Source organism: Lepidochelys kempii, chromosome 25, assembly GCF_965140265.1.
Source record: "Lepidochelys kempii isolate rLepKem1 chromosome 25, rLepKem1.hap2, whole genome shotgun sequence".
In the NCBI taxonomy this organism is placed as follows: Eukaryota; Metazoa; Chordata; order Testudines; family Cheloniidae; genus Lepidochelys; species Lepidochelys kempii.
Genome location: NC_133280.1, coordinates 10,648,116 through 10,675,784, shown reverse-complemented (window position 1 = coordinate 10,675,784; position 27,669 = coordinate 10,648,116). Strand labels below are relative to the sequence as shown.

The 27,669-nt window shown below is 48.7% G+C and overlaps 2 protein-coding genes across 2 annotated transcripts; one reads left to right on the top strand and one right to left on the bottom strand.

The window, feature by feature from the left end:
- The first annotated feature begins 66 nt into the window (after window positions 1-66).
- MICOS13 (mitochondrial contact site and cristae organizing system subunit 13) lies at window positions 67-5,052 on the top strand. Its single transcript, XM_073324722.1, has 4 exons — window positions 67-175; window positions 2,946-3,102; window positions 3,827-3,878; window positions 4,828-5,052. Exons 1-4 carry the CDS (start codon window positions 144-146, stop codon window positions 4,923-4,925), a joined length of 339 nt encoding a protein of 112 aa, XP_073180823.1. The 5' UTR covers window positions 67-143; the 3' UTR covers window positions 4,926-5,052.
- Window positions 4,753-27,354, bottom strand: LOC140903424 (disintegrin and metalloproteinase domain-containing protein 10-like). Its single transcript, XM_073324720.1, has 16 exons — window positions 27,120-27,354; window positions 24,713-24,863; window positions 23,137-23,255; window positions 22,224-22,382; window positions 21,594-21,685; window positions 19,956-20,078; window positions 18,622-18,714; window positions 18,141-18,309; window positions 17,311-17,471; window positions 14,312-14,483; window positions 13,319-13,463; window positions 11,491-11,674; window positions 10,496-10,595; window positions 9,870-10,090; window positions 9,348-9,444; window positions 4,753-6,237 (listed from the first exon to the last, which is right to left on the bottom strand). Exons 1-16 carry the CDS (start codon window positions 27,187-27,189, stop codon window positions 6,101-6,103), a joined length of 2,193 nt encoding a protein of 730 aa, XP_073180821.1. The 5' UTR covers window positions 27,190-27,354; the 3' UTR covers window positions 4,753-6,100.
- Between the last annotated feature and the right edge of the window lie 315 nt (window positions 27,355-27,669).

Below are 27,669 nucleotides of genomic sequence, written 5' to 3'. Positions count from 1 at the left end.
GCGGGGTTCTGTGCGGGTAACAATGGTCACCGCCCGCCGGCGCTGGCCACGTGACCGGCCGGAAGCCGAGACTACAACGCCCGAAAGCCTTTGCGGCGCGGATCGGCCGGGCGAGCGCTCGCTGCTGCCCTTGGGCTCCCGTCATGGCTTCCTCGCGGGTCTTCCCCGTCGTCAGGTGAGGCGGGCGGGACGGACCGCGCCTCGGTCCCCGCAGTGCCCCCGCCAACGTGGGCCCCTCGGTCCCCTTCAGCCTCCCCCAACTGCCCCTCAGTGCCCCGGCCCCCCCACCTCCCCCTTCAGCCTCCCCCACTGCCCCTCAGCGCCCCTGCCCCCCCACCTCCCCCTTCAGCCTCCCCCACTGCCCCTCAGCGCCCCTGCCCCCCCACCTCCCCCTTCAGCCTCCCCCACTGCCCCTCAGCGCCCCTGCCCCCCCACCTCCCCCTTCAGCCTCCCCCACTGCCCCTCAGCGCCCCTGCCCCCCCACCTCCCCCTTCAGCCTCCCCGCCCCTGCCCCCCCACCTCCCCCTTCAGCCTCCCCGCCCCTGCCCCTCAGCGCCCCTGCCCCCCCACCTCCCCCTTCAGCCTCCCCCACTGCCCCTCCCCGCCCCTGCCCCCCCACCTCCCCCTTCAGCCTCCCCCAACTGCCCCTCAGTGCCCCGGCCCCCCCACCTCCCCCTTCAGCCTCCCCCACTGCCCCTCAGCGCCCCTGCCCCCCCACCTCCCCCTTCAGCCTCCCCCACTGCCCCTCAGCGCCCCTGCCCCCCCACCTCCCCCTTCAGCCTCCCCCACTGCCCCTCAGCGCCCCTGCCCCCCCACCTCCCCCTTCAGCCTCCCCGCCCCTGCCCCCCCACCTCCCCCTTCAGCCTCCCCCACTGCCCCTCAGCGCCCCTGCCCCCCCACCTCCCCCTTCAGCCTCCCCCACTGCCCCTCCCCGCCCCTGCCCCCCCACCGCCCCCTTCAGCCTCCCCCACTGCCTCTCCCCGCCTCTGCCCCCCCACCGCCCCCTTCAGCCTCCCCCACTGCCTCTCCCCGCCTCTGCCCCCCCACCGCCCCCTTCAGCCTCCCCCACTGCCCCTCAGCGCCCCTGCCCCCCCACCTCCCCCTTCAGCCTCCCCCACTGCCCCTCCCTGCCCCTGCCCCCCCACCGCCCCCTTCAGCCTCCCCCACTGCCTCTCCCCGCCTCTGCCCCCCCACCGCCCCCTTCAGCCTCCCCCACTGCCCCTCAGCGCCCCGGCCCCCCCACCTCCCCCACTGCCCCTCCCCGCCCCCTTCAGCCTCCCCCACTGCCCCTCAGCGTCCCGGCCCCCCCACCTCCCCCTTCAGCCTCCCCCACTGCCCCTCCCTGCCCCTGCCCCTCCCACCGCCCCCTTCAGCCTCCCCCACTGCCCCTCAGCGCCCCTGCCCCCCCACAGCCCCCTTCAGCCTCCCCCATTGCCCCTCCCCGCCCCTGTCCCCCCACAACCCCCTTCAGGCTCCTCCCCCCCACCCCCATCAGCTTCCCCCCTGCAACTGCCCCTCAGAGCCCCATGTCCCCTTCAGCCTACCCTGCCCCCACCCCCAACCGCCCCCTTCAGCCTCCCCCAACTGTCCCTCACTGCCCTGGTCCTCTCCCCCTCAACCTGCCCCTATCACCTCCCCCAATTGCCCCCTCACCACCCCTGGGCCCCCCCAGCTGCCCCCTTCAGCATACTCCCAGGCTACCCCCCCAGCTGCCCCTTCAGTGTTCCCCCAAACCCCTCCCCCCTCAGCCTCCCCTCCCCCAAGTGCCGCTTTACACGCTCTCCTCCCTGTGCCTCTCCCCAAGTTCCCGGCTCCACCTCCCTCAGGTTCCCTTCCCCGCAACCATCTGCTTTCTTACCATGGGTAACGGGGGCCAGAAATGTTTTTTTAAAAAAACCTTCAACAAGCTGGGCACCCACCCCACCGCCCGGCTTTGTGCTGGGAGCCCAACTATGGGCCTGGGATGGTGTGTGTTCTGAGCTCACACCTTTCAGGGAAGGGGTGGAATTAGCTGAAGTGGGGGTGGTACCAGGTGTGTTGAATCTTTAACAGAGAATTCCTTTCTCCACCATGTTAGTTAAGCATTGCTGTTAAAGATCAGCCAACAAATGCAGCATTTGAAACAATCTGACTATAAATCCCTTGCCCTCTCAGTTGCTGTAGTTTTCACACCCTCTGCTCTTGTGATGTCATCATATGACATGGTCTCTAGTTACTATAGAGTCTTGTAGATTAGACAGGACCTGAGTTTGTAATGGTAAAAAACAAAGTGCAACTCCTTCCTTTCTCCCTTTTGACTGAGGAAAAATAAATACCACAGGCATCTCTTATCCATCATTAGGAAGCAAATAGGGCCCAAGCCAAATATCTCCATTCCCCCTTTGCAGGATTACCAGTTGTTGTCCAGACTTGTGTTCCTTGCACACCCAACACTCAGTCTGAGTCTTAAACACACAACAAATTCAGAATGGGTTGGAGTGAGATGCTAATTGCAATGTAATTCACTGCATTAGAGGGACACATTTCTATCAGGTAATCTGAGCGCTTATTCGTGAGATGCAATAGGAAACCTCATTAAATATGGATTTCTTACCCACAGCTAGTTCTTGAAATAGTTGGCAGTGTTTTTTTAAGTCAAATATTTTCATGACTCCCCTTACATTTATTATGAGAATTTTTTTAAGAAAAGTAGCAACAATAAGCCTATATAATGTATTTGTGTGTGGCTTTAAGAGGTTGACAAAGAATACTTGATCTTGACCGGTGAGAGTGGGGATGGGAGAGCTAGATTTTCTTTGCTTTAGATTGTAATAAAATGTTAATGCCTTGTGACTATGTCCTTCTACCCCTCATTGCCTTTTGTGATCCCCTCTGGGGATCGGGATCTGCTGGTTGAAAAGCTCTACATGCAAACTGGGTTTCTGTTGCTACTCGTTCCCTCTCAGGTTCTTCGTCAAAGGCAGCCTGGCTGGAGGTGCCATGTATGTGGCATATGATCAGGGGCTTCTGGGAAATGGCAGTCAAGGAGCAGAGGCCCTCAAAAAGGCTCGAGCAGCACTGCCTCCAGCTATACAGGAATGGACAGATTACACAGGCTGGGAGGTAAGAACTGTGCAGATAAGACTGGTTAGCAAATTGGCTTGGTGTTGAGGGAGGAAGGGAAAGTGCTGGGGAAAAATCCTGGCTCCATAGACGTCAACGGGAGTTTTGTCATTGACTTCAATGGAGCCAGACTTCTCCCCCGTACTTATTTTTTTAATTCGAGGGGAATGGAAGGAGAATAGATTTTTAAACTTGTTGGGAGAGCGAGAACTTATGAGGTGGGACATGAAAGGGATAATTTGCAAAGGATGAGAAAATGAAAATGTCTAGATTTTTTTTTATATAGCTGGTATTCCTGAGCCATCTTTCCTCTGAGGATCTCTAAACACTTTACAAACACTAATGCATCGATCCTCCCTTTTAAAGACCCATTTCTGCCATGGTGCTTATAGTTAATCAAGTTGTGTATAAATTGCCTACTGTTTTTGTTCAGGTTTTGTTTTTTTCCCCTCACCTAATCTGTGTCCTTAGATTGTGAGCAATTCAGAGTCACCTTAGTGACTTAGGCACCAAAGCTGCTTTTGAAAATGTTACTTTTTACCCAATTTAACAGCTGGGTCAACTGAATCAGAGCTTAAGTGATTTGCCCAAGGTGACCCAGGGAGTCTGTTAGCTTCTGTTTTTCATTATTCCTTCTAAGCCATCGTTTAGCCATTTTGTATGTAGCTAGTGTCCAAACACTTCTGATTCTTCCCCCCACCCCCCGATTCTTTCTTTTTTTTAGCTTCCATCCGCTCCAAAATTTGACTTTTCTGTCTCTGAATCCTGGAACACAGGTAAGACTTGACCCTTCACTGCCTAAGCTATAGAATAGGTCTACGATCAGTGATACAACTTATCCTAGAATGCTGGCCCATTAGATTGAAAGAAGGGAGGTAGTGTGGCCTAGTGAATGAAGCAATGGATTGGAACACCTGGGTTCTAATTCCTGGCTTTGCCACTGGCCTACTGGGTGCCCATGGCCAAGTTGCTGCCAGTCTGTGCCTCAGTTTCCCTATCTGTGAAATGAGGATAATGATGCTGATTTCCTTTGTAAAAAAAGCGCTTTGAGATCTACTGATGGAAAGTGCTATGTAAGAACTAGGGACTTTTATTATTATTACCTATGCAGCAGGTAATTTAAGACAGCAAAACTGACCACGATCATGGAGGTAGCAATATAAAGAGACACTATGACGACTTACTCCTGAGAAGTCCCATCTCTGTTGAAGGATTGAAGAGTTTATAAACCCAACTGGCTTGTTGTATAAGGATACTGAGTACAGTTGAACTCAACCTTTGCCCTACTAGGCTAGTGTGAAAAGGGAAGACATTTCCCTTTATTCCTGTACCACCTTAAGATAATATTTTGTCCTTCTCTAGCAATTTTTATCTGAGCATTTCAAAGCACTCTGCAAACACTTAGCAAATTACTAAGGCCCACTGAGAATAAGTGACTTGCCTAAAGTTACACAGAGGGAGTCTGTGGAGGACCAGGAAAAGAACCCAGATCCCCCATGTCCTGGTGCTGTTTTAACCACAGAACCATCCTTCAGACTTGGTTTGAGGTGGTGATGCCAAATGAGACAAGAATGATGCCTAGGTTTGTCTGAAACTTCCTTTCATAAGGATAGATCTCACCTGTTAAATGGGGAGATCTGTGTGATCCATCATAAATAACAGTAGCAAATTCAGCTTTTGTGTTAATGCTCTTCTCAGGACCTCTCTCTGCTACATTTCTTGCAGGAGTTCAGGCCACTGTGTCTGCTCTATCTGTGGCTCCCACCAAGGTCCGTGAATACACCCATGATGGCTGGAAGTACATGAAGGACCTCATCAAATGAACACTCACTCTCTCTCTCCAGCCTTTGCTTTTTCCTCAATGCTACAGTCTCAGGGATGAGATGTAGTACGTACCACTAGAGGGCAGCGCAGCCATGCAAAGGCTCCAATAAAAGACTCTGGAATTTCCCTTTGCACGTGGGTTGGTGTTAGCATGCAGGCTTTGTAGTCATTGTTGGTTTTTATTACAGTAGTGCCAACAGGCCACAAAGGAGATCAGGGCCCCACTATGCTGGTGCTGTACACACACATACACGTTCCGTAAAGAGCTTACAGTCTAAATAGACCCTTAAGAAACTTCATCCATCTAGAAAGTGAGTGCCAACTATTTCAGTGCTATGTAACTAAACAAAAACAAAAATCCTAGGACAATTAACCAGCCACTCACAGTATGAAAAGCTCTGGCCCAAGAACAGATTTTGCAAATTACTGTAGAACTCTATCAAATGGAGAGGAAGGGGGCTTTTACCCCTTACTGCCCTAAGAATGTTAAACTGTGGGAGTGACAAGGGGTTTTTGACACATTATCCCAGGCCATGTCCCCCCAATACTGAATAATTTTGATCTTGCAGCACTGAATCTATTGATCATAGATGGTCTCTTATGGCCTCAAAATCGATGGGATTCAGTGGGATTACTCCTATAGAATAGCCTGTGAGGTAAGGATGGCCAAAGCAGACTCTTCTTTAGCAAAGGGGGAAAATTAGATATCCTACATGAAAAGTGTCAGACTTCAAAAAATATATATTTAACGTGAAATTCCTTATTTGAGAACGTGATACACAAAATGATTTATTTGGCCCAGTAAAAGCAGTAGCAGATAAGTTTTCTCTTCTCTCCTCCATTTCTTCTAATAGCTGATCTCTAAGTACTTTACAGACATTATCTCTCCCCGTACCTTTGAAGCAGGCAGGAAGAAGAGTCACAGGCAGAAGGGACTTGGCAAAGGTACTCAGCAAATCAGTGGCAGATCAAGGAATACCTTTATGCATAAAGTACCTATTGTTCTAGTGGCAGGAGGCTGGATGCTGAGCCTGTTTGAAAAATCTGGTCACTTGTTTTAGGTGCTTAAATGGGAGCTGAGCTTTTCTGAAAAAGCTGCTCCAATGTATTGCTCATGTGTTCTGGATGGTGATGACCTCCAAGAGCAGACTTGAATCAGGATGATGTGTATCTGCTATATTATGGTCTCATACTCCTGGTGCGTCGTTTCAATGTAGAGCTCCTCGTGTTCCCAGTATATTAATGTTTGCCTTTTCTCAGGTTGCTGGCTGAGTGAGTTCTTCTTGACCGTGCACTTCATGCTTTTCTCTTCTAAGTAAAAGATAAAAATGCAACAACCATCATCAATGATTCTTGTAGAGCCGCTCGCCTATTGTTAGGTAACCAGGTGGTAATACCATGGATGAACTAACAGCTGCATCTCTAATTCCCCCTGTGGATGCATGGCCTATGACCAAAAGCAAACAGTGGTGAAAATTTGGATTTATATTTGGATTCTGAACCCTACCAATGACAAAATGTTTGGAGCTAGAGTTCTTGTCTGAGCCCTTCTCTACTTGTGGGTTTACCCAGATGCAGAGGCTCAGTTTGCTTCTGATTTGGAGGAGCATCTTATGTGGTGGCTTTTCTTGGCCATTGTCAGAAGACAGGATGCTGGGCTAGATGAACTATTGGTCTGACCCTGTATTTCCATTCTTATGTTAAGGGTTTCATAGAGAATGGAATCCATACAATGAAGCCTTTGTGCACAGAAATCTTGCAAAGGAATAACTGTAAATGTCTGGACAGCTGAGCTATCCCAGACCTGTGAACAACTACATAAACATGTTAAAACCAGCATGGAACTTCATTAAGGCCCTGGATTACTTGATATTTGAGGAACTCTTAGAGGCTTTGATCTGTGTCCTCTTAACAGATTCTCTGCAGTATTCTGTGCTTAAGGGAGTGGCAAAGTGAAATGTGCTAGAATCACTCAGGTCTCTGCCTGCCAGTCTGACTTGAGGAAAATTCCTTCCTGACACCAAATATGGCAGTCAGATCCTGAGCACGTGGCATGAGACCTATCAGCAAGATACCTTGGAAACAATTCTCTGTAGTAGCTCAGAGTCCTCCCCATATAGTGTCCAGTCTCCGGCTGTTGGAAATATTTGCTAACAGCTGTTGCAAATGGGCAACATGCCATTGTAGGAGACCTCATACCATCCTCTCTCTAAATGTCTTAAGCTCAGTCTTGAAACAAGTTAGATTTTTTTGTCCCCACTATTCCCCTTGGAAGGCTGTTCCAGAACTTCATTCCTCTGATGGTTAGAAACCTTCACCTAAACTTGCTGGCCAATTTACATCCGTTTGTTCTTCTGCCAACATTAGCCCTTAACTTAAATAACTCTTCTCCTTCCCTGGTGTTTAGCCCTCTCATGTATTGCCTACGGGTTTGAACTAGAGTAACCAGTGGACTCTCTGTAACTTGAAGTCTTTAAATCAAGATTTGAGGACTTCAGTAACTCAATTGGAGGTTATGGGCCTATTACAGGAATAGATGGGTGAGGTTCTATGGCCTGTGATTGGCAGGAGGTCAGACTAGACAATCATGATGGTCCCTTCTGGCCTTAAGATCTATCAGTTCATGAGCGCAAAGGCAATGGAGATGAACGTACAAAGATCTATGGTGCAGTACCTTAGGAGCACGTGACACTGGACCATAGCTATATGGGTAAGAGGCTGAGCAAGGAGAAGCTGGTCCATTAGTGGGGTGGGGGCAGGAGTTGTGTTATGGGAGCAGTGGGCAGAAGGGGTGTGTATAGGGAGCACACATGAGAGAGAAGACTATTGTATGTGGGTAAGGCAAGGTCTGGTGGAGGGAGGGAAAGCAGCTGCATGGCCTTAAGAGCCAGTCAGTGGCCTCGGAGTCTGCAATGTTCAGCTAGGGAAGACCTCTGGGGAGCCCAGCATGAAAGAGCAGCCATCCTGTATGTGCAGCATCTTCCGCAGCATCATATCTGCCCCAGGGGCTGTTCCAGATGCCCCAGGGGCTGTTCCAGATGCCCCAGGGGCTGTTCCAGATGCCCCAGGGGCTGTTCCAGATGCCCCAGGCATGGTCAGATTTGGCAGGCTCCAATGATGGCATAGGAGCCCAAAGCCAGGTAGCCATTCACCTGGCCTGGAGAGGATGTGACAGTTCCTGGTAGTGGCAGAGGCTCTCTCCCATTCTGTCTGTGGCGTAGCTGAACGGGCAAGTGTGGTCGGTTTCTTGGCTGCATTCTGACAAGGGGCAAAAGGTTGCCGCTTACAACTATGCAGGTCTGAGGTCACCACTGATGTGAGGGGAAGGATGCAAGAGAGTGGGCTAATGGGAAAAGTGTAAGGGAATTCAGCTCATTAACAGTTGGATCTCATAATGGTCCCCCCTGAAATTTTCACCTGGGTGCAAGTTAAGGGCTCTTCACCCCCTAGCAGATATAAGCACAGTGGTAGCTTCCATGTGTAGCCTACTGGATGTATTAGGTTAAGAAATAAGTAGAAATTAGACTTTGGCCTCAATTAGGCTAATACAGAGGAGTATGGGAAATTGAGTTGGCGAGAGCAAAAGTGAGAGAGAAGTTGTAGCTAGTAAGATGAGAAAATTGAAGTTAGCAAGAACATAAGCCAGGGTTATGTTGTGGTTAAAGCTGGTTTTAGCAGGGTTTTTAAATGAGTGTTTTTGAGAATTGTGGCTGTTTTAGGAAAATGCTATCTATACTGAGAGTATGGGAAAGACGTTGGTGCAGCTGTTGATTTCACTCATGTAATGTAAAGAGGTGGTGGAAATGTAGATATGGTACTCAGTAGGTTTTAATGTTAATTAGTCTTATAATGGGTTAGAAAAAGGAGTGGCTTTGCTAAATTGGAGAGAGCTCCAGTTAACACCAAAAGGGTACCAGTAGGTTACAGGGTTATAAGGCCGTACTTCATTCTGTTAGTGGACTGACCCACCATTCCGTCTTCGAATGGAAGTATAATGGTAGTACCTGCATAAATGGTAATTGTGCACATTTGCTTAACTACTGCTTCTTTTAAATGAAGTTTGATTCTATCATTCAAAGTATTATCCAGGGTCCTCTACAAAATTATATTGTCTGTAACTGACCTGGAGGCTCAAACCTGAAAACTCAGTTTGGTTGACTGCCTCCTTAGCTTTGACAATATTAATTGGGAACATTTAAAAATCAAGGTGACACGTGGCTCCTCTGATGGTGCTGGGTTGTGTGTGTAGCCCAGCAACAGTTGTCAGTGTGGTGTCGTTTGAACAGGAGGTGTCAGCTACATCAGGCTGTATTTTTCCCTGACCGTTTCTGGGACAGTGCTTGCTGATGATGAGCTTACCCTGCCTGAGAAAGCAAGGAGCGGACTGGACTGAGCGGGAGTTGCTTAAAGCAGTTACTCGCCTTTTTCGCTTTCAAGCGTCCTTCCGAAGAGGAAGACTGTGCCGGCCATCACAGCTGCCAAAGTCAGGATCATCAAGAGCACAGCCCACCAGCGCGTCTGAGGGACAAAACCAGACCAGAACCCTATCACAAGGGCCATCTGAGCACCTTCCATCCCAGCGGGAACCAACGAGAGCTCTGAAAACCAAGCCCTGAGTGTATGTCCTCCATGCTCCCTTCCACAGGGATACAATTTCATCCATAGTGCTTTCCAGGCAATTATTCACTCCTGTGAGGGAGGATGTTGTTACCTCCATTTAACAGGTGTGGAACAGAGGAGAGGCAGGTGAATTGCCCATGGTCACAGGTGAGCCCAGGTCTCAAGCCCCCTATGTTAACTGCTCACTCCCCCAATATTTGTAAATCTACAGACCTAGGCCCAGATTCTCAAAGCAGCCGGATTCCCACTGAAAATCTGGGCCCTAGTCGCTCTGGGGGAGGGAGGAAATGAGGGGGGGAAAAAAATCTCATGCAGCTGCTTACCTTCATCCAGTCTGATACATCCTGCAGCTCAATGAAATCCAAGATGGAATTCTTCACCCTGGCTATGGGCCCATCTTCGTCCACAAGCCGACAGACGTGAAACTTATCGCAGTAGCCCGTCCTGTCCCTGCAGGGCGTGCCTGGGGTCAGCGGGATGTGCGTGCCATTGAAGTGATGCTGCAGCAGAGCAGAGGATGTACTGGCACATGTGTCCACTTGGCCTAGAGCAGGGGTTTTGAAAAGCACGACTCCAGGGTTCAACCTAGATACGCATGCTGTTCTGCCGGCTCGTCGTATGCTGGAGCATCGGGGCTGTCTCAGATGCGTACAAATAGATCAGTGAGCACCCTGGAGAGCTTTAGTCCTGTTATAAAAGGAAGCTTTGGGGTTGCTTTTTTACCTCTTGGTAATAAGGCCATGCTACGGCCAGCAAAGGTTACTGTGTCAGGGCATCCTGCTCTAATGCATTCCCCTGAGCTGCTGGCTCTTAAAGTCCACTGATGGCATAGAGCTGGCAACTTTGACCCCAGCCCTTGTCCTCCCTTGACCCCGGCCACTCCTCCTCCTCTCACTCTAGGAAAAAGCCACGCAGGGGCTTTTTTCGGGCAGCCAGACAGATTGCATACCTGGCTGCTGGCAGCATACGTGGCATTTCTCCTGCCTGGATGTGCTAACGCAGTCGCATTGCTCCAGGCTGTACTTGACGCAGAGTGATCCGAGGCAGAGCTACAAGGAAAGGAATAAGCGATGGGATTTATGTGGGGGAGGGAGGTTACCCAAGGTGAGGGATCTGTCCGGAGCAGAGGGACCCAGACCCTCAGTACTGCTTAGGCACCTAACTCTATTGAAATCAACAGGAGTTAGGCACCTAAATACCCCTTTGAGGATTTGTGCCAGCATGCATTCGCTGAAGGACTGAGCTTTTCATACAAATGCTTGTTCCATTTAATGAGGCAGGAAACAAATGTTTCCCCAAGTCCAGTCCAATTGAATCTAATTTCCAGTGGAAGGTACCTGGTTGACTGGATTCCTCCGTTCACCCACAGAACAAGCAGGGCCTCAGCAGCCGCAGAGCAAACCATGAGGGGTGAGAACAGGAATGGCCATCCGGGATCAGACACTGGGTCCATCTAGCCCAGTATCTTCCCTGTGGCAGGGGCCAGAATCAGCTACTTCAGAGGAAGGTGCAAGAAACCCAGGAGCAAGCACTTCTGGCAAACCTGCTCACAGGGAATGTTGGTTCCGCACCCACATTAAAGGGTTCGTTTATGCCCTTATGCAGGATGGTTTAAATCCCTCCCAACACTTTTGTTGCAGCTCTGGAAATTCCTGCTATGTAAAGGTTCAATCCCCTTTGTGACTTCTGCTACACTCAGCCTGAGAGATCTCTAGTGGCATTGAGTTCTATGGGCTAATTGTGCCTAACGTGGGGAAAGCTAACATTCCTGCTGCCTGTGCTGAACCGGCCCTGTGGATGATGAAAGGACTGCAGCCTCCAGGCTTGTCAATCATGCAGGAACCATGGTTATTGCCCAGCTATTGCTCTGGGTCTTTTCCAGCTCTTAGTTTCTCCAACTGCATCAGGCTCCTGGGGGTGCTTTGGTTAGCTCTGAGGACTAACCCCATTTAAGCAGATCCGTGTCCCCATGCTGCACGGAGTGTAATTGGCTTTGGGAGGGGGAACGGTGCATTCAGCTGTTCGTCCAGAGCAGGTGCTCTCAAAGGTGCAATCAGTCTCCTCATGGCAGAGCTCCCCTTGGAGTTTATAGACACATTCATGGCTGCAGCACAGGCCCTGGCTTGAGCTGGAAGAGCAAGAAATAGTACATGTAAACATATGTAAGTACCCAACAATGTTACTTAGCAGCAGGCTATGACCTGAATCATAACAGTGCTAGGCCAGCTCCCATGCTGCTCCTTGCTCTGGCCAGTGCACGAGACCCTTCCAATTCCTTTTTTAGGTGGGTTTGGTTAGCAGAGGTGGTATTTGTCTGGGGGTTTGAGCTTGGGGCCCTGGGAGCCAGGACCGCTGGGTTCTAGTCCCAGCTCTGCAAGACGAGTGGAGACTGGTGGTTAGAGCAGGGGAGAGGGAGTTGGGGCTCTTGGATTCTCTACCCGATTCTGCAACTAACTCACTATCAAGTCACTTCAACCCAGACCTTCCAAGGGATTTAGGAACCTAAATTGATTTCAAAGGGAGTTAGATGCCTAAATTCGAGGAGCTGGGCTGTTGCCTCTGCCTCTGTCAAATGGGTCTAATACACAGAGGGGCAGGGATTAAATAACAAATGTTTATAAAAAGAACAGGAGGACTTGTGGCACCTTAGAGACTAACCAATTTATTTGGGCAGGTGCTCTGAGATCTCTGGATGATGGTGCTGTAGAAATGGAAGGCAGTGGCCTCCAGAATTAAATGGGAGAAGCAGCCAAGCCTAGTAGTGTAACTGTACCCACAGCCAGCCTTTCCCCCAGTATTGACTCAGGGGAGGTACAGAGACTGTAAAGGGCTGGGGAGGGGGCAGCCGCCTTGGAACAAACCCCAGGGGCTTTGATTGGGCAGGAATTAAACACATCCTATGATTGTTACTCTGCCTCCCTGCCCTGTCTGGCTTGTTCATCTCCACCTGCAGTGCCTTGTAGGCTGGAAGCTCTTTCAGGCAGGAGCTGCCATTTCCTAGATGTTCATGAAGCCACCTGAGCTCTCCCAGGAGAGGATGGTTCTGTGATTTAAGCATCAGGTCTGAAAATGCCTAGACACCATGGAATCACAGGGTCAGATTCATGGTGCCATGTTCCACGAGCTTTATTACGTGGGGGCCTCTTGGACGGTTTTTGTAATTAACACAGCTCACTCCCTGCAGTGACCAGGGAGGGCAAGAACATGCCCTCAAAATGCACCTTTTAAGTGACTTTTGGTATCTCCAGCAAACTGCCATGTGCGGGATTTTGGAATGACTGTAAAACAAGTGCCCCCTGCAGAGTCTGCATGGAAGGGGAAAGAACCATTGATCAGACACTGTAGATCAGTGGTTCTCAACCAGGGGTACGTGTACCCCTAGAGGTGCACAGGCGTGTTCCAGGGGGTCCATCAGCTCATCTAGCCATTGGCCTAGTTTTACAACAGGCTACATAAAAAGCACTAGCAAAGTCAGCACAAACTAAAATTTCATACAGACAATGACTTGTTTATACTGCTCTATGTACTATACACTGAAGTGTAAGTACAATATTCATAGTCTACTTGATTTATTTTACAATTATATGGTAGAAATAAGAAAGTCAGCCATTGTTCAGTACCAGTGTGCTGTGACACTTTTGTATTTTTATGGCTGATTTTGTCAGCAAGTTGTTTTGTAGTGAGGTGGAACTTGGGGGTACGTGAGACAAATCAGATTCCTGAAAGGGGGACACATCTGGAAAGGTGGAGAACCCCTCCTGTAGACACCTACCTGCACTGCACTCCTGGCTTCAGCCTACATCGGATGCCCTCTGGCTCCTTGGCAGCATAGCAGCAAGGGTCAGAGTCATTGTTGCCCACGTCGCACTCCTCCCCTGGATCTACAATTTGATTCCCACAGATGGGGCGGTCAGTTTCTGCCAGGGGAGGAGACAAACAGGGAAAGAGTTGAGGAAGGGACACCATGGTGATGATGGCTCTCTTGAGATGCAGCCCTACCAGGTCAGATCATTGGACCAGCAGGTCTAGCAGTGGCAAACCCCTGATGCTTGGTGACAATATCCAATGATGCCTTAAAGTTGTTTTTTACAATGATGTGTATTATGGGAAGGGCAGGGGAAGAGCAGAAATTCTTACCTGGCCCCTGTGTCCCATCTGCTTGTGCCCTGATGTGTGAGCTTTGCTTGACCTTTATTTTGAGCATGTTTTGTCCTTGGTCCTAAAATTACTCAGCCCTTTTATAAAGTCTAGCTGCAGTGGATCCCTCTACAGTTGACAGTGTGTTTGTGGAGTCTTTGCAAGTTTACCAGCTGTCAGTTTCATTGAATAACCCCTTATTCCTGTAATACAGTACTGCTGAAAAGAGAAACTGAAGAATCTTCCTTGGACCCTTCCAAATTTTAAATACCCCAGTCAAGACCTCTCTGAATCCATCTATCTGTCCCTTTGCACATCTATCTCTTCTTCCCTCCCTCCCATACACGCACATCTGTCTAATCACCATAATATTCTATTCTATTCATGAATCATTACCCCATAGTTGAGTTATCCAGCTGCCTCACCAGGATAAATAATTCTCGTTTTTGCAAATATCTTGCCATCTGTGAGACTTGCCTCCAACTCTGGTGAAGCAAAACCTACCCCTTTATTATAAATTCCTTCCCAGATTAAGAGCTCTCTCAGCCCTGAGCAAAAAACCAGTAAATTATTTGCAATGCATGCAGGGCAGAATTTAAACAATTCAAACACAGCTACCGGGTCTTACCAACGAAGCACCTGTCCTTCTTTGCTCTTAGGATGTTCCCGATGTATTCACTGCTGCACGGGGAGAATTTGTCATTGTTGTATTGCCATCCGTCTGTGGCGTAGCTGAACATCAGGTAGTTCCCATGCGTGGTGTCGAAGCTGAAACGGGCGCATTCTTTACTTTCATCATGCTGAAACAGAGGATCAGACTCTTTGAATACGGGAAGAGAGATCACGCCGATTCTATTGTCTGAACATAAAAACGTGGTTAGAATCTTAGAGGCCCTTAGATGTTCATATACAGTACAATCCTTTCATGGTATTAATATGTAATAGAATCATAATAATACAGGGCTATAGCACATTTCATCCCAAATTATTTCACAGACTTTATACAGAGAGTCAGTGTCATCTAGTGTCTTAGGCTTCAAGAGCCCTGGGCTCCAGTCCTGGCTCTGCCCTCACATGCTGGGTGACCTTGGGCAAGTCCCTTCCCTGCTCTGTGCCTCAGTTTCCCCTCCCACCCTTTGCCTTGTCTATTTTTAATAAAATCCAAGAAAACACCCCCCAGCCTCTTTCCCAAGCAGAGTTCTGACCCCAAAAAGGGAGAAGGGCCACTGCAAAGTCTGCTAGGGTCTTCGCTCTTGTTATTGATTTGACGTGGAAGGTGCTTAGACAGCGGGATAAAACCCTGAGAGAGACAAATTCTTAGACAGTAGGCTCTTCAGAGCAGAGACTGTCTCCTACTAAGGGTATATACAGCACCTAACACAATCAGTCTCTGATCTCAGTTGGGCCCTGTAGCAACACTGCGTTGTCGTTAATATAATTATCTTGCATATTAACAATATATTTGTCATAAATATAAAGGGAAGGGTAAACCCCTTTGAAATCCCTCCTGGCCAGGGGAAAGCTCCTCTCACCTGTAAAGGGTTAAGAAGCTAAAGGTAACCTCGCTGGCACCTGACCAAAATGACCAATGAGGAGACAAGATACTTTCAAAAGCTGGGAGGAGGGAGAGAAACAAAGGGTCTGTGTGTCTGTCTATATGCTGGTGGTTTCTGCTGGGAATAGACCAGGAATGGAGTCTTAGAACTTTTAGTAAGTAATCTAGCTAGGTATGTGTTAGATTATGATTTCTTTAAATGGCTGAGAAAATAATTGTGCTGAATAGAATAACTATTTCTGTCTGTGTATCTTTTTTGTAACTTAAGGTTTTGTCTAGAGGGGTTCTCTTTGTTTTTTAATCTAATTACCCTGTAAGATATCTACCATCCTGATTTTACAGGGGGGATTTCTTTATTTCTATTTTTATTAAAAGTCATCTTGTAAGAAAACTGAATGCTTTTTCATTGTTCTCAGATCCAAGGGTTTGGGTCTGTGGTCACCTATGCAAATTGGTGAGGCTTTTATTCCAACATTTCCCAGGAAAGGGGGGGTGCAAGTGTTGGGAGGATTGTTCATTGTTCTTAAGATCCAAGGGTCTGGGTCTGTAGTCACCTAGGCAAATTGGTGAGGCTTTTTACCAAACCTTGTCCAGGAAGTGGGGTGCAAGGTTTTGGGAAGTATTTTGGGGGGAAGGACGCGTCCAAACAGTTCTTCCCCAGTAACCAGTATTAGTTTGGTGGTGGTAGCGGCCAGTCCAAGGACAACCGGTGGAATATTTTGTACCTTGGGGAAGTTTTGACCTAAGCTGGTAAAGATAAGCTTAGGAGGTTTTTCATGCAGGTCCCCACATCTGTACCGTAGAGTTCAGAGTGGGGGAGGAACCTTGACAATATTATTCATAATACAGTGTGTAATGAACAACAATAATAATAAAGCGATGGCACAGGACTGGTTCACGCAACCAAATGCAGCCACCTCTGGGGTAGAACACAGCAGCCCAACACCAGCCAGTTTCATCATCCACCTGCTGCCATCGCTGATATTTGCTCTCTTCAGTCAACTTTTCCAGCATCTCAGGGATCAATGAGGGTCCTGAGGAAGATCCTGCATTCCAGCCCCAGCTAATACAAAAAGCACCATGGGTTCTGTAACGCTTACCCCGTGCAGGCAAGAGCTTGGGTTTTAGCGTCTCACCTGGAAGAGCAGCTCATCACAGCACACCAAGTCACAGTGTTGGTCTCATGGAATCTGAGTCCTCTGGTTCAGGGGAGCTAGTTATTGTAAACCCGAGGCCAGCCCCTCGGAATCAGTTACTCTCAGTGCGTCCACACAAGCATAGCTTAGACCAGGAAGGTAAACTCACCCCTCACTACAGTGGCATTGCCAAACTGAGACACAAGCTAGTAACCCGGCAAATCCATCAATGCAACCTCCACGGTTCTTTCACATTACAAATCATAATGAACTAGTACAGAGCCCTGGACTTTGTCAGACAAGCCAATAAGCTACGTCAACAGCCATAGATTAGCAATACAAACCTATCCATTCATGAGCGGAGCTTCAGCCACGCACCTTCCTGGAGGCAGGCTAAAGGTTTTGAACGCTGGCCATTTGGCAGCTTGGCTGTTGCACCCAGTTTCCTCGAAGCAAGAGTTTGAAAAAACTAGGCAACAAGCCCAGGCTGCAAGGTTCGGGGCTGCTCAGAACCCAGGGTTTGTTTCAGACACATTTCCATAACTAAAGTGTATCCCTGTTTAGGGCCTGATCCAAAGTCAATGGAAAGATACCCAGTGACTTTACTGGACTTTGGAACAGCCCTGTGGGAAATGAACGTGGGCCAGTGGCTAAGCTATTGGCATAGGGTCCCTCCAGACCTGGGTTCTATGCCAAATTCCCTGTGTGAGCTTGCATCTGCTCTGTACCTCAGTTTTCCTGCCTGTAGAAAGGGGGTGACGGTGCTGACCTGTGTTTGTAAAGTGCTTTGAGATCCCTGGGAAACGCAACGTATTATTGCAGTTTTCTCCGCCAAGCATCTGGTTTGGCGGTTTGTCAAAGGGGAGGCTTCCAGGCTAACTCCTCCGTTTGCTTTTCAATGTCACGCCCACTCTGCAATGCACCCGCTGTACTCACCGGAGCTCCCAGGCTGTGGCCAAGTTCGTGGGCCAGAGTGATATGGAGAATCCTAGGAGGCAAATATTGGCCATATTTCTGCAGCGTGATCAAGCCAGTGTTCAGAGACACCTCCTTGTCCCGGAATTTCCTGTGCTTGGAACATATTCCCCCCAAGTCACCTGAAACAGAAAGGAAAACTAAACGGTCTTGGTGACGCAAGCCGGGAAAGCAGGGAGCAAAGCACCTGGGTCTGGAAGCTGCTCAGAATGCAGAACTCCTGCCAATTTCAAGCAGGTGTTCTGCGCTTGGACCAGCTACAGGTCTGGGCCTGTGGGATGGTGTAAAAGACAAAGTCTCAGACTGTTGACCTAGCGCAGTAGGGCCCTGTTCATGGTTGGGGGCTTTAGGTACTACATGAATATTAACAGCAGTAGCGGGTTTCAGTTTCCTATCAGTGATGCAGAGAGCGTGCGCGTTCCAAGTGCTGCTGGTTTATAACACCTGTCCTTGAACAGAGGTGGTCACAAACCACATGCAGGCAATGCCTTTGTCAGAACTCGCTGCTCAAACTCCAATGCCCCAAGCAACTCGTCCCCAGTAATCAACTCTAGTTAGAGACACGCAGAGCGGAAACTCTCTTGCTATTTGCAACAGCTCCCCCATGTGAATCGACATCACAAAACCAACCACCACCACATTTCTGTAACCACTGCACCCTGAGCACAGGCTAAGGAAAAGAACACTTAAGACTGTGTGTAACCGTGCCACCTGGTGACGCCAATAATAACAATGATCCCACTTATCATTGGACAAAACATTATACAAATAACCAAAACGCTCCTTCTGACCAGCTTGTCCATTAAAAGCAATCCCAAGAACTCCGCTGTAATCCCTGTCAGTGAGGAGGTAGGAGAGACAATAGCTATTCCAGTTGGACTTGGAGTGCAACATCAGCAGCATTTCTGGGCCGATGAAAGGTGACTCCATAGAACCAGAAGGATCGTTCTCCTGGATTATCTGCAGAATGGACACAGCACAAGCCAGCCAGGCGGTTACTGCCTGCAACGCAGAGCAGGGGAGATTGTTCCGAGTCACATTTCACAGAGTCCGCCCAATGAAACCTGTAGTTGCTACCACCATAAATTAGATTTGACTGCGCACCCTGAGCGTGAAGGACCCCTGACCCATCCAGGCCCCTTCAAATCACCTCGTGTCATGCCAGTTTTCATTCACCTCCACCCTGCCCGCTAGAAATTTCAATCTGAAATCCATCTGCGCTGGCGTTTGAGTTTTGAGACAAACCCAGCCCCAAGCGCCCAACTGACTTACGTCCAGGGTTTTCACTTTGAAGTCGATGTGCCTGATACCATCAAAATTTGCACCTTCGTAAATTGCATTCACGGCTTTTATGTAGCTAGCAATCTGCAGGGGAGACAAATGTTCATATGACCAAAAAACCCCAGCGCTTTTTGTGACTGGAGCGGGACTCAGAAGATCCGGGTTTTATTCCTGACTCTGCTATGGGCCTGCTGGATGACCTCAGGCAGGTCACGTCAACGATATGTGCCTCGGTTTTCCCCTCTGTAAAATGAAGCTCATGATACTGACGCCCTTTGTGATGCGCTTTCAGATCTGCTGATAAAAGGCACTCGATGAGAGGGAAGGATTATTTTTATTCTCCTCACGTGTGAACTGATGGAAAGCATAAAGAAAAATGCAGGTAGCAGGTCTTATTGTTCTTGCTCTGATGGGAAAAGAAAGGATTCAGCTTTACAGAAGGTTAATCCACAATCGAATGGACATCGCTTTAGGAAAATGCTACAGCAAGCCCCATAGGGCAGTTCCCCTGACAATAATATACCTAAAATATCTTCTTATTTCTAGGGCAGTTGTCCCTAAAGGCCCCATCCATGATCAGGGCCCATTGTGCTAGATGCAGGACACAGCGCTTGTAATCTACATGGGCAAGGGAGACAAAGGAATTATTATTATCCACATTTTACAGGTGGGGACCTGGGACCCGGAGAGATTAAGTGACTTGCCCTACGTCATCCAGGAAGTGATAAAAGAGACAGGAATTGACCGCAGATCTTCTGAGTCCAAATCCAAAAAAAACCTCTCAAGCATAAGTTGATGCTGCTTTGTAGTTTCAGTTGTAGAGCTCACATCTCCAAGACCTGGTCCACACTTAAAAATTAGATCAACCTAGCTAGAGGGCTCAGGGCTGTGAAAAAATTCACTCTCTGAGCACAGTAGTTAGGTTGAACTAACCTCTGCCGTAAACATGGCTAGGTTGACAGAAGAATTCTTCCATCCATCTCTTGGAGAGGTGGATTACCTACATCAATGGGAAAACCCCTTCTGTTGATGTAGGAAGCTGTGCCACTGTAACGTAGACATGGCCTAACCCCTTTCACAGTGTTGGCTATGTACTGTCAAACAGCTGCCAAGTACCTCCACCAGAGGCGGTTGCATTTCAGTGGTGGGTGAATGGATGGGAGGCGAAGGTGCCATTTAAACACTGTAACATCATTACAATGGTGACGTTTTATACAACAAGACAAGCATTTTAGAAGCATGATATTTGTCAAATTTTCTTTTTAGATTACACGATGAAAATGAATAAATATTAATTAATTAATTAAAAACACCCAATTTCTTACCTGAGCAATCACTGCTTCAATGGTGCCAAATCTTTGGTAGAACAAGTAGTCAGCTTGAAGGTACAGCAGGCAGGACGTCCTAGAATAATCCAGACTCCTTCTCCGCCTCTCCAAGGTTTCTCCCTTTTCGGCAAGGGTTAAGAAGTGTGTAGAAAGATCCTCAATTAAAGTCGAACAAAACAGAAGCAACTTCATTTAGGAACATAGGCCCTGATTCAGCAAAGCCAAGGGGATTGATGCGGGTGTATAAAGTCAAGTGTGTGCTTAATGCTCTGCCGAACAGTGATGCTTTGCTAAATCAAAGCCCATGGCACTGACTGAGTGGATCAGACCATTGGTCCATCTAGTTCAGCATCCTGCCTCTGAGAGTGGCCAGAAGTAGCTGGTCCAGTGGAAAGTGCAAGTGGATGTTTATAGACTAGCCTGCCATAGTTTGCTCACAGGGGAAATTCCTTCCTAGGATTCACGTTAACCTTTGCATTCCAGTTCAGTTCATCTGGGTTCCCATCCTGAGACCCGCCTTCCAAACCAACCCAAAACTTCAAAGCCAAGTTCAGCTGAAAGCCACCCACATTTTGGCTGGGGTCCGATGGAAGCCAGAGATTGTTGAGCGGCTGACTGGCAAACCACAATGAAGCGTGTTTCTAGGCTTTCGCCTCCCTCTGCAGCATGGGGCATAGGTCACTTGCTGGGAACATCTGGACATATTCCCACCTAAACAATTCCCTGCCATGCAGGGGCATTGGGCAACGGTGCACCTCAGTCTCTCTTGCTCTTTGCCTGTGGTAAACAATAGTTTAGTCTCCTGAGGACTGGGGTGCTTTGATCTAACTAAGGTTACTGGGCTCAGTATAGGGGTATCTGAGTGAAATGTAATGGCCGGTGATATACAGGAGGCCAGACTAGATGTATCTAATGATCCCTTTGGACCTAAAACTCTATGAAACCATGAAATGAAAATCATGAAGCTTGGCCCAGGGTTTTGGAGTTATAATTTGTCTCAAGACTCAGGGATTTTGTTTGCCTGGACTAAACTGAATATGGGCTCGAACAACTGCCTCTCCCCACCCCACCCCCTCCATCCTAACTGTCCCAAATAAAGCTATTTCGTGTTTTGAAATTTCAATGAACTTTTGAATTGGGGTGAGGAGAAGCAGGGAAAACCTGGTGAGGACATGTTGTTTGCAGTCCCCCCGCAACACACACACTTTTTGTCTCCAGCTTGCAGAAATTTTTTTTTTTATTTCAAATTTCGGACAAAATTGCGAATTTCAAAAATTCACCCCAAAACTTGGGGAAATGTTTCAATTTTTTTTTTAAACCAACCCACTCTTCTCCCAGATGCAGAGGAAGTTCTGAGATGGACCCCACACTCTCTGCCATGTAATTAGCCTCTTGTCTCTTTCTCACTGGGAACCTACAGACCATACCAGTTAGCTAGGAAAGAGAGCCCCATGGCTCTGAAAAGCTAAGGCCTTAGAATTCCATCATGTCACATTCTACACAGACATTGTATTCACTGAATTCAAAGCAATCAATGCCCCAGACAGTCTTTTTTTTTTTTTTTTTTTTTTTTGCAGCACAATCATAGTTTGAAATTATTTCTGCTTAAGATGCTTCTCTTCAATTTCACTTCACCTTTAACTTTAGCTCTTGCTGGAAATTCTGCAAGACCTGATGTGTTCTCCGAGTCAAAGAAGCAGAGTCTGGATCTTCTAAAATGGAATAATCTAGAGCAGAAATTCAGATGTTACTCAAAGAAATATCACAAGTTGGCGATACGCAAAATGAGTGACATCACTTCCAAACACCCATGGGCAATATTGAGATTGCTTGTGGAGGGGGATTGTGCATCAGGACTCCTATTCCCAGCTCTGGGAGGGCAGTGAAGGCCAGTGGCTAACGCAAGGGTGGATTGGGAGTCAGGACTCCTGGGTTCATTCCCAGCTCTGCCACTGACTAGCTGGATGACTAGTCACTAGCTGGATGACTCTGCCACTGACTAGCTGGATGACCGTAGGTGCGTCAGTTCATTTCGCTGTGCTTCAGTTTTCCCATGTGCAAAATGGAACATCATAATGTACCGTTGAAAGGGGATTTACAAGTCTTAATTACTGTATTCAGTGTTTACGAAATCCTTTGAGGTCAAGAGGGGAAAAGCGTTGTTATTGAAGTGCAAAGGGAACAGGCCAAGAGGGCAGGGGAGACTGAAGTGCCAAGAATAGTTTTACTAGGCTCAGTCATGCCAAAGCCCAGTCAAGGACTCACCGATGTCGCTTTCATGGTGGATGAGAGCATGGCCTGGAGACGTCGCATTGCTGACAGATGCGCCGGGAGCCTCCACGTAGAAGGTGCCATTCTTGGTTCTGATAAACCCTTCAAAAAGGCCATTGATGATGGCACCGTGGCAGAAAGATCCAGGCTCATCTGTTTTTCAGGCATCCAGACATAGACAATGAGAAGGAAGGCTTGACCTGGTTCTCCCCAGTAACTGAAGGGCCTGCCTGGGGTTAATAACTACTGATCAGCTGCTCGTATCTGGGATGGGACTGACCCCTGGATTCCAGGTATAGCTCATCACCAAGGTGTGGTGCAAAATGCAACATTATTCCGGAGCTTATTGCCACGGCTGTTGCAGCAGGGAGGGCATGTAACCCTCTGCCCCTGCCAATTCTAGCACTCTGAGCTTGCCACAGCATTCAGGCTCCAGCATCGCTCGTTGCTGGGGAGGGTTTGCCTGCTACGATGGCCACAGGGGATCAAATCAACAGGCTCCCTGTCCTCCAGCCTCCCTGCAACTTTCCCAGCCACTGTTGATTCCAACCTTCCAGGGCGCACCAGACTGAACTCAGCCCCCCCGCTATACTGCTAGTCTGCTGGCTGGCTCCTGGGAATATTGGCAGTGCCCGGCATAATCAAACCAGGTGCCCAAATCGCAGTCAGTAAGGATGGGAGCTGCATTAGTGTCTGTGGAATGACTCTGATGGGGGTTCAGTCCGTGTGCCAGCAGGTAGGTGCCCACAGCACAAAACCACCAGCCCTGCTAGCGGGAAGACCTGAAATAGAAGGGACCCTGGAGACGGAGTTTCCCTCTCCTCCAGGTCAGAGGATCAGGCTACATGCCCTGCTCTGACTATCCGATCGCAGAATTTCATTCTGCAGGGCTGTGTCTAATTTTTACCTTGCAAGACACCAGAGTAAATGAAAGACACATCTGCAGGCTCTGAGGTGGCCTTCCCGGTCACCTCGAAGTCTCTGGCGAAAGCACTCGTGTCCCTGCTTAACCGCAGCTTGAACGTCCTGGAAGGTAAGCGAAAAGGTGAAGAGGGAGTCACAGGACTTCAGGGGTCCTGGTCAGTGACTGGAGCTCCCAGGCGTTACCACAGTACAAATGACCAGTACTAACAACACTATGCATACACTCGGAAACAGAGCAGAACAGGCAAATGTATTCGCTCAGTTTCTGCAACAAAAGTGAAGGTCCCTACGGTACAGATCACCCTGATTTCCGATTATTATTGGGCTGCAAACCGCAGTAACTTTAAGCCAAGTAGGATTTTACCCATATGCATGCACTGTCCACAAAGACATAGAATAACGTTGTGACACTACATCCCATATTCATCCTGGTAATATTATAGGATATGATTCTGGCATAGTTGTGATGCGTTTTGTACAAGATGGGTCACGTCGGGTGTCATTGGAAAAGCTATGATTTGCTGAATAGGACTATCCTACTTGTATGCGTGTATTATTTTTGTATCTGAAGTTATGACTATGGATCTGCATTTCAAATGGGCTTAACTCTGGAAAATACCCACAGCCAGCCTTTCAGGTACAACAAAAAGAAGCCATCCAGTGCTAATGGCTCATCAGCAAAGACAATGGGCTATGGAATAGCTTCACGTTCCCGTGAATGTTTCGGCCAGCCTGTAAGTAATGGCGGCTATAACTCCTCAAGGGCCTGTGACCAGACCACATGACTCTGAACTCCATTCTGGGATGTCAGTATTTTTCCACAAACTGGTCTGGCAACCAAGTTTGAAACAAAGGGTTCCTGTCACATGCTAAAGCTATATAAGGCAGGGAGTGACATCATTGGTCTTTACTCCCCCACAACCAAACACCTAAGAGGAGCTCCAAAAGAAGTGGACTTGGAAAGTGAGTGGAGATCCCAAGCTGCAAAGCAAACGCAGCTTGTCCCTTAAGAATCTGCGAGCCTGCTTGTATCATCAGCCAGAGTGAGAATTTGCTAATTCAAACCCTATCTTTCTAGGATTTTAGGCTTAGTTTGCATTTTTGTTTATTTACTAGGCAATCTGCTTTGATCTGTTTGCTATCACTTAAAATCTATCTTTTTGTAATTAATAAACTTATTTTTTGTTTTAATCTAAACCAGTTCGTTTGGAGTGAAGGGCGTGGGAATCTTAGCTCAAGGGGCTGGAGCTGTTGCATTTCCTCCCCACATTGAGGGAGGGGCGACCTCTATGAGCTTACGCTGTGCAGTTCCCTGGGCAGTGCAAGACGGTAAAATTTTGGGTTTATACTCCAGCCAGGGGTGCGTGGCTGGTCAGAGAGCCTGCATGTAACTGCAGCAGGGTGTGTCCCTGCCTGTGTGAATGCTGGTGGAAGTGTAAGACCGGGAGTGGGTCCAGCAGCTTGTCACAGCAGCACAGTGTAAGAGGGAGCTCAGGCTGGTGGGTCAGGGGGGGCTCAGTTTCAGGTGGCAACCTGGGGGGAACCCATCACCCACGTACCTCTGATAGGCTTGGAATTCTAGCTGAATGATTTTGTCATGCTCTTCGGTGGCTCTTTTTGCCCTCTGATGCATCGATTCTAAAGCCGCTCTGTCATAAGCCACTTTCTCCCGGTACTTTACGAACGACCTTAAATACTCAACGCTCTTGACTAACAAGGGCGGGAAAAGACATAAAAAATGAATGCAGGTTTTGAAACGAGTAGGTTTGCATTTGCTCTATTACTTGAAGAGGAAGAAATGGTCTGGTGGTTAAAGCACAAGGCTTCCCAGCTGGGAACTCGGGGGGGTGTCTGCACTGCAGCTGGGAGCAAACCTCCCAGCCTGGGTAGACTGACTCGTGCTAGCTCCACTCAAACTAGCATGCTAAAAATAGCCACGTGGACATGGCAGCATGGGTAGACGCTCAGGCTAGCTGCCCACGTCGACGCCTGCCTGACACCCTGAGTCTGAGCTGGGCTGGCTAGCCTGGGTACAGCTGCCTCTGCCATGGCATCCACACAGCTATCCACTGTTTTCCATGTGGCAGGACAAACCTCGGTTTATAAAATTAAAAGAAACCCGGAGCTAGTGTTAAAAATGGGACTGATTTTTGCCGTTGTTGAAAAGAGCTGTTTGGAGTTATCAGACCCCCTCAGGCACAGAAGCCCCACCCTGCCTGCTCCATGCAGGGGCCTAGACAGGCTGGGAGTGGGAGAGAGTCTCTAGCCAGCTACGGTCCTGACATGGCCACCATGGCTGTAGTGGCTGAGCACCTCACCGTCTTTAATGTATTTATCCTCACAACTCCCCTGTGGGCTAGGGAAATGCTATTGTCCCCAGTTACCAATGGGGAAACTGAGGCACCGACAGACCAGGGCCTAGATTCTCAAAGGGATTTAGGCATCTAAGTCCCATTGAAATCAGTCAAAGTTAGGCAGCTAAATCCCTTGGACTTGCCCAAGGTCACAGAGAGTTTGTGCCAAAGCAGGGTATTGAATCAGGTCTCCTGAGTCATAAACCACCTCACCATCCTTCCTCCCTTCACCCCTATGCTGCTTGTTTCGGAGCTGCCAGAGGCGGCTCTGCTCCCCAGAGTGGGGAGCAGGAACCACTTCTTTCCAGGAATGTGGAGGAGGATGCAGACTTCAGATGGACACAGGGGCTGGTCCCCTGCAGTGCAGAATGGGTGTATAACACTACTGTCCTGGCCTTGCCTACACGAGCAAGTTACATGGGCTTAAGTAGAGGTGTGATTTGAAACTGATTTACCAAAGCCAGTGCAAAGCTCTGCATGGGCTTATTTTGGATATGGGTGTAAAGCAAACTGAAATTAGAGCATCCACAGGGGGGTTGAGCTAGTTTAAAAACCAATTGGCGGTAAACCAATGCAGCCATTCACTGTGTAACATTTTACAAGCACTTTGCACTGGTGCGAATGACAGCACAGGGTGCCAGACAATGGAGAATGCCAGTTCAGTCTTAACACTCAGGGCCCTGACTGTGGGTTCCGCCCCTACTTATCCGGTCAGGAGCTTAGATGAATAGTCTGGACCAAGTGGTCCAGGTTTCCAGCATGCCTACAAGAAGTTAACTTGGTTGTCGCCTCTTTATTATTCTTCCCTCCGTAACATTTGCTACTAATTACTATTTTTACTGCTGAAATATTCACTGCTCTCTCCTTCAGCCCAGCTGGTGAAAAAGGGCTCTGTGACAATCGTTTTGCAGGGAAACCAGCTGTTTATTGGCTCTTACGGATTCTCAGATCAAACGTGCTCCATTTCCTTTCACCTCCGGAGAGGTCTGATCCTGAGGCTCAGATCCCCAAAGGTATTTAGGCCCCTAACTCCTGTTGAAACCAGTGGGAATTAAGCATTAACACCAGCAACTCCCACCCAAGTCACACCAGGATCAAGCTACCAGAAGTGAGTGGAAAGCTCGGTGGTTAACATGGAATGCCAGGAGGCAGGACCTCAGCTGGTGACTTCACTAGGGCTACACCAGGTTTCGCAAGCTCCCGGTCAGGCCCACTATGTTTCAGATCAGGTGCTTTTTTTATTATCTACAACGGGTTCACTGAAAATCTCTAGGACTGGCCTCAGAAGTCGGTCTCATGAACCGTTAGGAATGTCGAGCTCAATTCTCCCCTTGTGCTACTTTCACACTAGTCTTACATCATGGGCTGCAGAGGCTACTCCGCATTTACACCAAGGCTGGATTGCACTCACGCGCCGTAACTTTGGCAGACTACTTCCCTGCTTGCACAGGAGCCATTATGAGAGCTAACTAAGCAATCCCGACGGGACCTGGCTTGGTTCCTTTGCGAACACGGCAGCCTCTCTGCTGTGAGGAAACAGCATTTGCAGTCACTCCTCGCTGCACTTCTCAGATATCAAACCAAGGGAAAAAGGAGCAAAAAATCAGCCTACCTGAGCCGCCACTTTGGGCAATGACCAGGCTGCACAGCGTCAAACTAGCAAAGCACCGAGAAGCAATCATGGCGTTGGCAGAGGTACGGTCCGTTTGAGGCGCGTCAAGCGAAGGGATTCTTCACCCCAGGGCGTAGTTTACAGGGAAATGCATCATCGCTCATGACCCTGCCTGCACAGACTTGCTTAGAAGCGCTGAACAGTTTGCATTCTAGGGGTGAGATTTTTTTCCAAAACAGGCAGGCGGCTGCCCCTGCTCTCCTCCCATTGACTTCACTGGGAGCAAGAGTGAACCTAGCATTGAATTCTCAAAAAACCCTTCAGCGTTGGGCCTTCATTCAGCAGTTTAGGTTTGTCTCCTTTAACGGGAGTTAGAATTGCTTTATTTTCCCACTGGGGCTTTTACGTACTTCAGCTGATTTCACGTGAGAAGAGGGAAAAGCTAGAGACCGTTGGGAAACTTGTCCTGCTATTGCCGAGGCTGCAGCTGGGTTTGTAGAGAGTAACTCAGCAGTACACGTGGTACACGGCTGCAGCATTCAGTTCATCT